We start from the raw sequence: 15,854 nt of genomic DNA on the forward strand, positions 1-15,854 counted from the left end.
TGTCTACCTTGAGAGATGCTTGATTCAGAGATTCCCAGATTCCCACTCAGATCAGGAGCTAGGCCTGGATCCCCTCCCCAGTAAATGTCCACGTGCCAGGTACAGAGTGGACAGCCCAACCCTGGGAGGACACTATGAGGACAGGTCCCCAGAAGTCTTGTCATTGGGCTACTAGGAGCTTCAGAGGTGGGGGTATCCCAACACTGGGGACACTCTGCCCAGATCCCTATCAAACTAGCCAAGGCCTGCCTTCCTTCTGGGGCTCATCTGAGGAGCCTCTAAGGGCCATGATTTGCACCAAGCAAGAATCTGAAAGTTGGCATCACAAGCCCTAAATCTGGAGCAGGTGAGCAATTTCCTGGGATCTGCTTGCCCCCCCCCTCCCCACCCCCACCCCCCAAGGAATGGCTCTGATCATTTCTCTGGATTTTTCAGCAGAGGAATTGGCCAACTAACCACTTCCCAATCCCCAACCACTCTTCCTCTGTACTGAGAATCAGCTATGGTGTAGCCGAAGGCCAGGGGTTCCTCGAGCTGTCTGCCTAGGTCTCCCTTCATTGCCCCAGACTGCCCCACTCCAGGAGTGTCCCCAACAGGGAGAAGGAGTTCAGGCATAGTGTCAGGAGATAAGTATGCTCCCCTACATGGAGACTTCTAACTGGTCTGGTCATGATCCCACTGCAGAGCACAGAAGACAGGAAAGGCTAAGAAGGGCCATCCTAAGTGCTGAGTTGATAAGTCATGGCTGCCCAGAGCACCTCCTGGAGAAGAATACTGATACTGCACCATGCTCCATTTGATTGGTGATGTCTGCTGTGGTCATGGATATTCACCATCCCTGATCTACAGGCTGGGTGACTTTCCCTGAACAGGGCACAATTCCCCAGCCAGGACTTTGGTAGCAGAGGAGGCCCTGGCCAGCGGGGTACAAACAATCCACCAACTCCCTAACAGAGTTATGAGAACCCTAAAGAGTGTCTATTGGCCCAAGGTCCCCCAGTTTGCCAGGACAATGTCTCTCCCTTTTCTGAAGATGTTAATGTTGGTTGTATTAGGAAATACTTGCCTAGAATAGAAACACATTGCAGGGTTAATTTATCCTCTGTAAAAATGACTAAATGCTTTCTTTCTCACCTGGGACCCTAAGGACATTCTGGCTACTACCAGAAGTAGCCTTGGACCCATCGAAAACTCTGCCCGTGGACATGCAGATGGGCCTGGGCACTGCTCTGAACCAAAGTTCATAGAAATGCTTTTCATGATGCTCTGTCCCATGCATTGGAGCCACCTCACTTGGACACCTTGGCCTGCACAGTGCTGGGCAGATACAGGTACCTCCAGATGGCATAGTAGTGGGTGCCAGCACCAAATGCCACAAAGAGATGCCAGATGGCGTGAGCAAAGGGGATCCTCCCGTCACTCTTGAAGAACACCATGCCCAAGCAGTAGAAGACCCCTCCGGTCATCAGCTCCCAGATGCCCTCGGTGTTGGGCTGTCGGCAAGGACAAAGGTAGGGCACAAGTCAGAGGAGCAGCCAGCAAGGCTGGGAGCACCCCACAATCCCCGCCCACATACTCAAAACAAAAAGAAACATGGATGGGAAGCCAGCCCAGATTCCCGGGTAGAAGGTCTTGACACATATTAATTCTTCCCAAAATTAATTCTCAAATGTTATTGATGTCTACCAAAATCTCAAAGACTATTTTATAGCATATGTTTTCTAAAAATTAATACAATCTGGGTGTGTACCCAAAAGAAGTGAAAGCAGGGATGTGGACAGATACTGGTATATCCAGGTTTGTAACAGCCAAAATGTGGAAGCAAGGCACATGTCTGGGGATGGATTAATGGATAAACAAATTGTTATTTGTGTTATTTCATACTGTGGGCAATTATTGCTCAAGAGTTAAAAAGGAAGGAAATCTGGCACCTGCTACAACATAGATGAACCTGGAGGACATGATGCTAAGTGGAGTGAGCCAGAGACAAAAGGACAGATACTGTAGGATCCCACACAGATAAGGTCCCTGGTGTCCATTGAATCCATAGAGACAGAAAATAGAATGGAGGTTACCAGGGGCTGGGGAAGGAGGAACAGAGAGTTAGTGTTTCCTGGGAACAGAGATTCAGCTTGGGGTGATGAGAAAGTTCTGGAGATGGCTGGTGGTAACAGCTGCATGAGAACGTGAATGTGCTTCATGCCACTCAACTATATACTGAAAATGGTTAAAATTGTAATTTTTATGTATACTTTATCACAATTTTTAAAAAGGAATATATGTCAGGGAAAAGAATTTTAGAGAAATCAAACAAAAAATATTAAGAAAAAAAAGGAGTCATCCTAGCCATCAGAGATGAGCAGTATTAATACCTGAGCAATTGGTGGTTAAAGGGAATGGTAGAGACCCGATGAGAGCCATCACACCATCCCCCACCCCCTGTCTTCCTGGGTCCACCTGTACATGAATTACAAGCTGCCACTGCTAACAGTATCCTTCCAGAAATGTTCTCTCCACGAGCAACATGCCATATGCACTTTGTACATAATGATGCATAGGAAATGATCATTCTAGATAGATGGACTCACACCATCCCCACCATGCTGCAATGCCACACTGGGTTAACTGGTCTATGGGGGACCAGTCTGCAACCCATGGCAGGAGACATTTCCATCTTTTGAACAGCTGCATAGTATTTCATTGTCCCTGTGGACACTAACTGATCCATTCAGTCCTCCAGAGCATTGTACTCACATATTAATTACACAGTAACAACATTAGGAATATCTAGAGCCTCCTAGCCCTTGCTAGGTGCAAGGCACCGCATGGAGGGCCTTTGTGCCACCGTCACAACTGCCTTAAGAGGCAGGCATTACTCCAATTGACTGTCATGAGGATACGCCCATGACACCTGCTAAGTGAGGAAAACACGCTGCAGAGCAGCGCATTTCGTGTGACCTTATTTTCGTAGAAGAACAAATAATTCAGTATGTCTGCATATCCACGTAGATTTGCATATAAATAAATAAATAAAAAGGACATACAACAAACTGAGTGATGGTTACAGCTGGGGCATTGTATTAGGGAGGACGTGAAAGGGGGCTTTGGCTCTTTCACACATGTTCAGACTTATTTTTTGCAGTGATTATGTATTTAAATATACACTTACTATATATAAGTATATATATGTCCTTAAATATATGTAATACATGATTGGACAGATAGTGTATAATTTAGTATTTATTTAGTGTAATTAATAAAATTTAAAAATTTTAACATAAATTTAAATGATATTTTAATTTAAAAAATATTTACTATATATAATGTAATATGTACTTAATAAAATTTTTAAGAACCTTTTAAAAATTTATTTATTTATTTATTCATGAGAGACACAGAGAGAGGCAGAGACATAGGCAGAGGGAGAAGCAGTTTCCTTGTGGGGAACCTAATGTAAGACTGGATCCCAGGACCCCAGGATCATGACCTGAGCTAAAGGCAGACACTCAACCACTGAGCCACCCAGGTGCCCAAATTTTTAAAAACTTAAAAGTAAATTTAAACAAATAGTTTTAAGATTTCAAAACATTACAATGTAACATTTAGTTGAATTTGTAATATTTTTAAAATAAATTTAAATTTTTAAAAATTAAAAATATTTAATATAAATGATATAATGTAATATTTATTCTACTATACTTCATACATTTTTAATTTTTTAAAAAGACATTTAGATGTTTAAAAAATTTTTAATGTTAAAAATATTTGTCATAAAAATATTTGTCATAAATTATATAATGCAATATTTAATATACATCAAAAATTTTTTTAATTTAAAGATAGGGGTGCCTGAGTGGCTCAATCAGTTAAGAGTCCACCTTTGGCTCAGGTTATGACCTCAGGGTCCTGGGATCAAGCCCCACATGGGGCTCCCTGCTCCATAGGGAGCCTGCTTCTCCCTCTGCCTCTCTCTCTCCTTGTGCTCTCTCTCTCTCTCTCAAATAAATAAATAAATCTGTAAATAAATAAATAAAACGTAATTAAGCTACATTAGCTCACTCAGTTTAGTGCCAGAATAGAGACAGGCCCTTGGACAAAACAGAACTGAAATATTGTGTTCACACATATATGTGTGAATTTAACATGTGGTCAAAGGAACATGTTTAAATGGCAGGTAACTGAAATCACTGGCTAGGTGTCTGGGGACAAATCACCATGTCCAGGAGAAACCACGGTGGGAAGTTTAAATCCATAACAGAAACAGGAGAAAATACTTTCCTAACCATAGGAAGGAAGAAAGAAAGGAAGACTTTCCTAACCATAACACTTAGAGTTAAAAAAATAAAGAAGATAAAATTTTTCAAAAAGACGAAACACGTGGTAGACTTGACAATGTATAATCTTACCACTTGCCAATAAGAGTGTAAGATAAATCAACTAGGGGGGGTGCCAGGCAGGTGAGTTTACTGTGCCCACTTGACAGGACAGTGGAGGCTGGGAGGGGTGATGTGGTTTCCACACTTGCCCCCCCCCACCTGGCCTCTGCCCCTCACAGCGGGGGGGGGCGGGGGCGGGGGGGGGCACACCTGAGATCCACCCTAGTCACCAATGTTATGGGGGCAAATCCTGGCTCAGCCACTTAGGGGCTGCACATGCACATGGGCTGGCCTGAATGTCATGAACGGGACGTCATGTCCCTCTCCAGGGACACCTGGGTCAAGGAAGTAAGATCCTGTGGGTAGGCCTCCTGCACTTAGTAAGGGCTCAGACTATATATAGGGAAGGTGCCCCTTCTGGGCTTGGTCTCTGGTGTGGACAAGCAGTTTAGGATATACAGACGCCAAAGCAGGTAATCAGAAGTCCAGAACCCTGACTCTGCCTCTATGGCCAGGAATGTTATTACCACAGATTTAATTTAGTGACTGGGTAATTACTATGTGCCAGGTACCATCCTAATCCCCCCCACGGGTTTTCCTATTCAATCCTTAAACATACAGGAGGGCTGAAGCGGGGAGGATCACACAGCTCGCTGGAGGTTAGGCAGAGTCAGGCCTCAGTTTCCTCATGTGCCAGAGGAGGGGGTTGGACTCAGTGATCCCAAGAGGCACGCTGGGTCCCTCCAGCCAGCTGGGAGTCCCCTTGCTGGGCAGGCAGGACTTACCATTGAGAGGATGACCAGGGCAGGGAAGAAGCCCATGATGACATAGCAGAGCAGCTCCACAAGCTTGTACCTGGCAGGAAGACAAGCCATCTGGGCCTCGGGACAGCCTCCCCATGAGGAACAGCGTACAGCTCCCCGTTCTGGGTAGGAGGGACACCCCAACCAAAAGAGTGAGAAGGACTCCACCCTCTGCCCAGCACTCCTGGACTCTGACTTCACCCACTGACACCCAGCAGGTGCTGGCAGAGCTGGGTGGCCCTGGGTGGATCTCCTTCCCTCTGGGACTTGGGTCTCCATCGATGAGATGACAGGCCAGTATTGCCACTGCTGAGTACAGCATGCCACACTCGAGCCTGGGGCAGCCATTGCTAGGTGACCCTAGCACCTTTTCCTGCTGGGCCCAGGCAGCCGCCCTCCATACATCCGAGTGGCTGCAACCGACTGACACTGATTTGCTGTCCCTGGAGATTCCAGGGATCACTTATTCCCTTTGGCTTCTATAGCTCTGTTTCTTTTTTCACTCTGCAGGACTGAAGTGAAGGTATTCGCAACCTCTCCCCCTCACCTGACCACCCAGCTTAGGGAAGGTGGGTAACACATGACCCACAAGGCCTTTGTTAAAAACACTCTTCAGATCCACCCTACAAGGCTGTGGCCCTGGTCATATGGGCCTGAACCCCATGATGCTAGGCAGAGCTGTACCCTCATGCCTCAGGGGGTCATCCTGGGTTGTCATCTCCCCAGGGGCAGAGAGGAGGCCCAGCCCCCACCCCGTGACACTCCCCCCACCCCCCAGCCCTGGCTTACCGCTCATGGAAGAAGAAGACGTAGATGGTGCCCACAGAGGCCATGATCCAGACCAGCCAACGCATGTGGGAGGCCCAGGGCCCCAGCTCCCGAAGGTTCAGCCTGGGAGAGAGCCAAGGGCACAGCCTGAGGGGGGCCCGCTGGGACCCAGCCCCTCACAGGAAGACTGACCCCAGAGAAGCCCTGTGACCCGCGGCCCGCAGCAGGGACGTGGGCTCTCATGGAAAGCCAGGTGGGGAGACCGAGAAACCCACTGAACAATAAGCAATGATTAGAGGGAAATTTCCAAAACAGATACTGTCGGAGTATGAAGAGAAAGAGCATCTCAAGTGGACGGGAGTGTGAAGCCTCTTTGAGGGCAATCTGGCAGACTCTTTTTTTTTTTTTTAAGATTTTATTTATTTATTTATTTATTTATTCATTTTTTAATTTAATTTTTTATAATAAATTTATTTTTTATTGGTGTTCAATTTGCCAACATACAGAATAACACCCAGTGCTCATCCTGTCAAGTGCCCCCCTCAGTGCCCGTCACCCATTCACCCCCACCCCCCGCCCTCCTCCCCTTCCACCACCCCTAGTTCGATTTTATTTATTTATTCATGAGAGACATACACAGAGAGAGGCAGAGACACAAGCAGAGGGAGAAGCAGGCTCCATGCAGGGAGCCCGACGTGGGACTCGATCCCAGGACCCCAGGATCACAACCTGAGCCAAAGGCAGACGCTTAACTGCTGAGCCACCCAGGTGCCCCCCCATCTGCTTGAATCTACCAAACCCGAGGTGTGCATGTCCCATGACCCGGTCCTTCTGGCCCCGGGGGGTCAGCCAAGTCAAGGCTGTCTGGTACTCGCACCCAGAGGCACAGGAAAGGACATTCATCACGGCATGGGTCCATCGGGGAAAGCCGGAAGACACCCCTTGTCTACCAGCAGGGGAAGGGGATGGCATCCATCTGTGCTGGTTATCAATAACTGCCTCTCACCCTTTCTGCCTGCCCCAAGGTAACGGAGCTGGGCCTTGCACATCCCTCCTTAGCCGAGGCACGATGCTGAGCTTTGTCAGGGGAGTAAAATGAAGAGACTTTGCAGGAGGAAAGGCTCTTCCTCCCTGGTTTCTGCAGTTTTCCCATGACGTTTGCAGAGCAGGCTTTTCTCCGCAGCTACGTGGCTTTCTCTGGCATTTGGCCATGGCGTGTTCTCTTGCTGTTGACTTAGGTGATGGCAGCAGCGGCGGTACAGCTTCAGGTCCTGGACAGTGCAGGCCTGTGCCCCAGGCCAGGTGGCTGCTCCTGCACCCTCTCTGCAGCCCCACACACCTGCACACTGGGGCCCCTGCATAGGGACTCCTGTCCAGCAGGCCACCTGGCCTCCACCCTGTGCAGTGTCTGCATAACTGAATTGCACCAAAATGCTCTAAGGTTCCTGCAGGCGCGTCTCTGGCTGCTAGTTCCAGGAGCACCCAGCAACCAGCAGCTTCCCTGGCACAGAACAAGTGGGGAAGCTCAGGACCTCCCGTGGCTGGCCTCTCCCAGCACCAAAGAGGGGTGAATTCCAGCAAGCCACCACACCCCCACCAAACCCTCAGCAGCTGCTCTGTCATCCCGTGGGCAAAGACCAGGCTCTTTCCAATGAGGTAGGAGCTCTGCCCTGGGTGAAGGTGGGGCTGGTGGTAGTTGTCCCTTATCTCCACCACTACTGGCTTCCCTAGATTTGCCTTTGATGCTCATGAATCAATTCTCCCCTACTCCAATCTCCCATTATTAATCCTTTATACCAAGTTTTTGGTGTTCAAATCACTGTATGGTTTCTGTGTTCCAACTGCACCCTGCCAAACACACCGTCCTCTGGTATAGTCATAGCAGCTTGGAAAACAGGAAAACAATCTAATCTGTACTTAGGTGCATACAACAAGACATATTATTAGGTGTGCCAGGATTGAGCAGAGCATAACAGGACTGTATTATATGAAGAGAAACACGTCAATGCGCAGAACTCCAATCTGAGCCCTTTGTTGAGTGGTAGCAGGAGTTACATCTAGAAAGGGACTGTTAATGATGGCAGTGGTTGTGGGGGGAGGGTCCTTTTGCTCTTTTTCAGGAGTGGCTTTCTTTTTTAAAATTTTTTAAAAAGTTTTTATTTATTCATGAGAGACACACAGAGAGAGGCAGACACAGACAGAGGGAGAAGCAGGCTCGCTGCAGGGAGCCCCATGTGGGACTTGATCCCAACCCCAGGATCACACCCTCGGCTGAAGGCAGATGTTCAACCACTGAGCCACTCAGGCATCCCCTGAAGTGGCTTTCTTGAATGAGAATACTTTATATAAAACGTCTGTCTGGGGGCACCTGGGTGGCTTAGTTGGTTAAGCATCTGCCTTCTGCTCAGGTCATGATCCCGGAGTCCTGGGATCAAGCCCCACATTGGGAGTCCCTGCTCAGCAGGGAGTCTGCTTCTGCCTCTACCCTTCACCCTGCTCTTCCTCACTCTCAAAAAAAAAAAAAAAAGTCTGTCTGCCCTCCTGCCCCCAAAAAGCAACTGGCTCAGAGTTCAATTGTTATTATAAATAAGTTAATTTATACTGGATAACTTAAAGGTAAAAAATAAACAATAATAACCAACTCATTACCCAGAAAAACCATCAGGAAAGAGCATTCTAAATAGTTCTCCAAACAGATGCAAAATTGGCCAATGGGTAGGAGGACAAGTATAAAATGGGATGGAGGGGGGTGGGCAGAGGAAGGGATAGGAGGACAGGCTGGGATGGAGGTGAGGGAGCATCGAACCACATGTAATATTTCTTTCTAAAACATTACACTGAATTTCGGGATGCCTGAGTGGCTCTGCGGTTGAGCATCTGCCTTTAGCTTAGGGCGTGATCCCAGAGTTCTGGAATCGAGTCCCACATTGGGCTCCTTCTGGCTTCCGGCAGCACCTCCTTCTCCCTCTGCCTGTGTCTCTGCCTCTCTCTCTCTCTCCCTGTGTCTCTCATGAATAAATAAAGGAAATCTCAAAAAAAAAAAAATATATATATATATACTATGCTGAATTTCAACTTGACTTTAAGAGAAAAAAATGAACACCCCTTCCCCACAAAACATGAGCTGAACTTCAAATAAATATTTCTGCTCTTCTCTTTCTATGGTGCCAAAGCATTTCAAGCATCTTTTATAACCTTTTCTTTAAGTAAAGATTGTATGCAGGAATCTTACACGTAAGTCCAATCTACCAGAAGCAAACATTTAAAAAAATGAGGTTTTCTGATTGAGGCAAGGATGGGGGAACCTGCAGTCATTCACACCCCCACCCCTCCGTGGTCCTCTGGAAACCTGGGGGGTTCTGCAGAAAATGGTGTGAGAACCAGAGCCATTCAAAGAAAAATATCCACCACAGGATCTATGGTGTCCCCTCTTCCCATGCTCCCAGCCAGCCAGGAAACTGGTCCCCAAGCTCCTCTGTTTCCTCCACATTCAGTCAACCCCCATGTTTTGCCAATTCTTCCTCCTAAAAACGGCTCATAAACCAGGGTACATCTCCTGCCCCCCTCGTTCACAGCCCTTCCCACAGCTGTGACTCATTTCCTGTGTCAGTATCGGGACGGTCAACATCTGTGCTCCCTGTGAGACCCGAAGTCCCATCAGGAGGGCCATCCTCAGACACCGGCACGGGACAGAGAGCCCAAGCCCAGCCAGCCGCAGCCAGGCATAAAGACTAGAAACCCAGGCATTAAATCAGCAGAAGGCAGGACAGACGGAGGATTGTTCTAGAAATCCATGTCAAAGAGAATTACTGGGACACCTGGGTGGCTCAGCGCTTGAGCATCTGCCTTCAGCCCAGGGCATGATCCTGGGATCCGGGATCAAGTTCCACATCGGGCTCCCTGCATGGAGACTGCTTCTTCCTCTCTCTGTGTCTGTGTCTCTCATGAATAAATAAATAAAATCTTTAAAAAGAGAGAGAGTTACTGCAGCTGAGCCCAAAACTTGACTGTATTCAGTCACGTCCCAAGGGAAACCTGACATTACCTGGCCCCTGCCAACTGCAGGTGGTGCCTAGGGCACACGTGGGACCCACCACAAGTGGCCACAGGGAATGAGGTCCCTCCTATGGCTCCTAGCTTCTCTCTGCTGCTCCTGGCCTGCTCCAGTGGCTTCCCACGTACCCACACCTCCAGGACCTTGCTTATTCTAGACACCTCCAGACTTATGCCTGCCCCCTTGGCATCGATGACCAAAAGCACACCAGTTTTGGGAATAGAAGCGAGTCACCTCTTCTCCCAAAGCCCAGCTAGGCATGGGGCTTGCATGTGCCTGCATCTTGCAGGCAGACAGCAGCATGGCTGGTTTCAGGGGGAGGCTGGCCCAAGAAACCCTGGCCCCCTTGCCTCCTCCCACCTTCCATATGTCACTCTACTCAGCTGCCTGCAAGTGTCTTTTCAATCTGTCCTGTCTCCTCTTAACCGCCTTGGCCACTCCTAGGGGCCGGGCTACCACCTCTTTTTCCCTAGGTCCTTGTGCCAGCCTTGCCCACACCTCCCTGCTCCCAAGGCAGCCACCCTTCTGCCTCCAAACAATAAAATCACCTCAATATCCTGCTTCAAAGCCCCATCACTCCTAAGGATAGACCAAACAGCCTCCCATCTATACTCCCTTTACCTCTACCCTTGTATGAGATGTGGGCACCATGCCACACCTGCCACAGGAGCACAGACACCCAAGGCATGGTCACCAGGACCTCGTCCAGCAGGGAGGATGGATGACTTCATGGGTCTCTCCAGACATATGCTATGCGGAAGAAGCAAAATCCAAAAGAACGGGATGCCACTAACATGAAATAAGAACTCAGGCATAACTATCATCTGATGACAGGTGTCAGGACTGTGGCTACCTTGAGGGGAGGGGACAAGGAGTACGAGGCAGCTGGACACATTCTGCTTCATCTGGGTGCTGGCTGCTGTGTGCAGAAATTCACTGGGATGTACACTTATGACTGCGCATGCTCTCTAGGTATAGCACACCTCCATGAAACATTTATTTACTTTTTAAAAAAGATTTTATTTATTTTTTGATAGAGCAAGAAAACACAAGCAGGGGGAGTAGCAGAGAGAGAGGGAGAAGCAGGCTCCTCGTTAAGCAGGGAGCCCGATGTGGGGCTCGATTCTGGGACCCTGGGATCATGACCTGAGCTGAAGGCACTTACCAGCACTCTTAAATGTATTTAAAAAGCAATAGTCAAAAATAAATAAAAATAAATAAAAATAAAAAATAAAAATAAAAAGCAACAGTCATTGTATATACAAAAAGACCCATCTATTAGCAGATACAGTGAAAGAGAAGGCCCCACTTATGACAGCCAAAAATAGAAATTTCCTAGGCAAAAACAGAACAAACCTTTCTGTGGTTCCTCACTCTTCAGAAGCACACGTGCTTCTCAGAGCAGCACACCTCCTCCAGGCAGCCCTCCCAAGGCCCCCACACCACAGCAGCACCTTCTCTGAGCTCCCATGGCTGCATGCACACATGCCCATCTTACCATGTCACCACTGTCCTGTCACAGACACCCTTCCACTGGCCAGACCCTCGGTGTCCCGACCCCCAGCACCACCCGGCCACGTAATACACATTCACCAAATGTGAGCCCAACAGCTCTACAGGCTCCCCAGGCTTTTTTTCTTTTTTCTTTTTTCTTTTTTTTTTTTGAGATTTTATTTTATTCATGAGAGACACACACAGAGAGAGAGAGAGAGAGAGGCAGAGACACAGGCAGAGGGAGAAGCAGGCTCCATGCAGGGAGCCCGACGTGGGACTCGATCCTGGGACTCTGGGTTCACGCCCTGAGCCAAAGGCAGACGTTCAACTGCTGAGCCACCCAGGGGTCCCTCGCCAGGCTTTTAGAATGTGGTGTGAAGCTGAGTGTTTCCTTATTCCAGAACTTCCTGGATTTATTACTAAATCAAGTTGGAAAACTCTAGGTCACTTGCTGGGGGAGTTTTTTTTTTTAATTTTTATTTATTTATGATAGTCACAGAGAGAGAAAGAGAGAGAGGCAGAGACACAGGCAGAGGGAGAAGCAGGCTCCATGCACCGGGAGCCCGACGTGGGATTCGATCCCGGGTCTCCAGGATCGCGCCCTGGGCCAAAGGCAGGCGCCAAACCGCTGCGCCACCCAGGGATCCCGCTGGGGGAGTTTAAAACGGATACACCGATGGTGACCTGGCAACACTTAACCAAATAAAAGGCCCACTCTCTGCCACCCAGAAATCAAGTCTCTAATCTATCCCCCAAAGATCAGGCTCCAACCAGATGAAGCTGCCATTTCTGGAGGTCAGGAAAGGCTGCCTCTTAGCAACTTCATACTATTTGAGCCAACAAATTCACGCACATGTGCTAAATGATACACAAGCAAGGGGCTTCCTTCACCGCAACATAGCCTCTCCTAGCCAAGGGTCAGAGCATCCCAATGCCAGAAATATCCATAAACGGGGGATGGCCAGGAAATGTTATGCTGCTGCAGAAAAATAAAAAGACTGGGGAAATCTTCAATGCACTGATATGGAGACATGCCCTCAGTGATATTACTAAGAGAACAAAACTAAATTGCAGTTTGAATGGTATCCTTCCTTTTGTATTAAAAATAGGAAAAGTATGAACACCAAAAAATTGACAATATTATGTTCACACACTTTCACTCTTTTCGCACAAAATAACTTTGGAAAGATACACAAGAAACTGGTAATAAGTAGTTGCTTCTAAAAGGAGAATGGGCAGAGGGTGTGTTCTTACCTACACTATTCTGTGCTGAATCAACATATTACCCAGCCAATATAAGAAGAAATTCGAAGAGAGGAAGCCAGCCCTTCCCAGGGACAGCACAGGGGTACTTACCAGGGTGCATAGGATGCCGCTATGAAGAAGTAGATGACCATTCGGTCAAACATGTGCAAGCAGTGCTCCACCATCCTGGGGCAGAGAAGGCATAGGGGTAGGGTCAGGGTTAGGGCCCCAGAGCCACACCCTGGGACAAACATGCCTCCCCGCAGGTGTGGAGGGGCCTGAGGTTGACTCGCCTCTGTCCAGCCACCACCCCTAGGCTTCAGGCTCCCCATCTGTGAGTGCCCAGAACAGTGATTTTCAAACCAGGCTCTCCAGCACTCTGGAGGTTGAATGGGGACACCCTGTAGGTTTCTTCAAAGACCCCCTTCTCCCAGAAAGGTGAATGTCTGACATCTACACCTGTACAACTCTGCATTTTGGCTTTATTTTTATTTATTTTTCTTAAAGATTTTATTTATTTATTCATTAGAGACACACAGAGAGAGAGGCAGAGACACAGGCAGAGAGAAAAGCAGGTTCCATGCAGGGAGCCCGACGTGGGACTCGATCCCGGGACCCCGGGATCATGCCCTGAACCGAAGGCAGATGCTCAACCACTGAGCCATCCAGGCATCTCTGCATTTCAGATTAATATGCTGGGCTTTTCAAAAGATTTCATATGATGAAATAATTTGGTGATTAAAACCAATGAACTTGGGATCCCTGGGTGGCGCAGCGATTTGGCGCCTGCCTTTGGCCCAGGGCGCGATCCTGGAGACCCGGGATCGAATCCCACATCGGGCTCCCGGTGCATGGAGCCGGCTTCTCCCTCTGCCTGTGTCTCTGCCTCTCTCTCTCTCTGTGTGACTATCATAAATAAATAAAAATTAAAAAAAAAACCAATGAACTTATCTATGTGCCCCCCTCCCCCAAAGATCCTCTGGGTCCTGGTATTCTGGTTCAGGTCCAGATCTGGAGCCAGAAGGCCTGAGTTCGAATCTCAGTGTTACCACTTAGGGACTGTATGACCTTGAACCAGCTCCTTATCATCTGTCTGTTGGCCTCAACTCTCTGCTCTGTCAAGTGGTTAGAATACCAGCCTATCACAGGATGACTGTGAGGATTAAGTGAGTTGGTACTTAGCACAGTGCATATCAGGAAGTGCTCAATAAACATTAATGTTTTTGTTGCGACCTCGCATTGCATAGCAAATTGTAGGCTTCAATATATCTGCCCTGTGTGGTAGCCAGCCTCCAAAATGATGCCCAAAGAGCCCCACTTTCTGGTATTCACACCCATGTGTAGCGCCTCCTGTGATGAATAAGACAAATGACATGTGTAACCAACAGAGGGCTGCAGAAATGATGGTGTGTGATCTCTGAGGCCAGATCAGAAAAGACATTAGAGCCTCTGCCTTGTTCTCTTGGAATGCTAACTTTGGGAGAAAGGAGCCATGTGTCTGTGGAGATGTCCATGTGGGAATCACTGAGCACCTGCTAAACATCCAGCACCAATTTGCCAGCCACGTGAGGAAGCCACCTTGAAAGTAGCCTCCTGCAGCCCCAGTCAAGCCTTCAGATGGAAGCAGCACCGGGCCAGCATCTGGACCACACAAGAGATCTGAACCAGAACCACACAGTCAAGCCCCTGAATTCCTGGCTCTCCAAAGCTTTGAGAGGCAATCGAGGTTTCCTATTATTGAAAACCTCTGTGACTGAGCATAATTTATTATACAGCAATAGATAACTAACATAAACTGATTCTGTCCAGGAAACCTCAGCCCTCAACAAGACTGACCAGTGATCCTATGTATGGTTTAACTGCATGTCCTCCTAGAAATAAAAATGACAACCGCAGCTAGCATGTATAGAGCATGTGACATGACCAGAACACTAGTCGAAGCAATTTAGAACATTAGCTCTTTAATCCCACCTAGAAGGTAGGTACTGTTAGTTTCATTCACCATGTGACAGATGAGGACAGGAACAGCCAGCACAGTCACACCACTGGTTAACTGGACACTAAACCCAATGACAATGACTGCTATCTTAATAAGAAAAGCGGGGGGGAGATTTGGACAAAGAGACAGACAGGGAGGAAGGCCACATGAAGACACAAGCACCCTGGAGGATAATCCAAGGAACGCTGGGGTTGCCAGAAACCAGAAGAGGCCAGATCCTTCCTTAGAGACTTCGGAGGGAGGATGACCCCATGGACACCATGATCTTGGCCTTCTGGCCTCCAAAATTACAAGAGAAGAAATCCTGTCATTTCTAGACACCCAGTACATGGTAATTGGTTACGGCAGCCACAAGAAATCCCTACAGTGGGGAAGAAGAAAGACCCATGGGGAGAGCAAGAATGGGAAGCAGGAAGGGGGGACACAGCAGAGTCATGGGGTTTCTGGGGGTGAGGGAGGCACTGAATCTGGGGAAGAGGTATCACTGCAGCTGCTGCAATGGAACAGGGCATCCCTGGATTTAGGGGGACCCTGGATTCCTGGGATTACCTCTGGCTCAGATAGGACCAGCTCGGTGATCTTGAGCAAGACCCACGGTCTGTGGCCTTCCAAATTTCAGTGTCATTATGCACAAGACGGGGATTCCATGTGCTGCAACATGGACGAGCCCTGGAACATCATGCTTAGTGAAAGAAGCGAGCCACAAAAGGTGGAAGCAACCCAAGTATCCATTGATGGATGCATGGATGCGCAACATGTGCTACGTACCCACAATGGAATATGTCTATTTAATGCCTTCAAAAGGAAGAAAGTTCTGAGACCTACTACCTACCATGTGGAGTGAGCAACATACTATGCCGGATAAATAAGCCAGTCACAAAAGGACAGATATTCTATGATTGCCTTGTGTGAGCTCCCAAGAGGAGTCAGACTCAGAGAGAAAGTAGGATGGTGGGTTGGGCGAGAGGATAGGGAGCAAGTGTTCAAAGGGCACACAGCTTCAGTTCAGGAAGATAAAGTTCTGGAGATGATGATGGTGTTTCCACAACCATGTGAATGTGCTTAATGCCCCTGAACTAGACACTTAGGCCTGGCAAAGATAGTCAATTTATGCG

General features: G+C 48.1%; 1 protein-coding gene across 1 annotated transcript in view; it reads right to left on the minus strand.

Annotated features, from left to right (window-relative positions):
* Positions 1-496: 496 nt before the first annotated feature.
* The window catches only part of MMD2 (monocyte to macrophage differentiation associated 2), a 42,767-nt gene continuing 27,409 nt past the window's right edge, over positions 497-15,854 (minus strand). Inside the window, exons 4-7 of the mRNA XM_055340910.1 lie at positions 12,852-12,926; positions 5,969-6,070; positions 5,162-5,231; positions 497-1,493 (exon numbers count right to left, since the gene is read on the minus strand). Coding sequence (XP_055196885.1) covers positions 1,290-1,493; positions 5,162-5,231; positions 5,969-6,070; positions 12,852-12,926 — 451 coding nt within the window. The 3' untranslated portion in view covers positions 497-1,289. The remainder of the gene's footprint in view (positions 1,494-5,161; positions 5,232-5,968; positions 6,071-12,851; positions 12,927-15,854) is intronic.

Source organism: Nyctereutes procyonoides, unplaced genomic scaffold (assembly GCF_905146905.1).
Source record: "Nyctereutes procyonoides isolate TBG_1078 unplaced genomic scaffold, NYPRO_anot_genome, whole genome shotgun sequence".
Classification (NCBI taxonomy): Eukaryota; Metazoa; Chordata; class Mammalia; order Carnivora; family Canidae; genus Nyctereutes; species Nyctereutes procyonoides.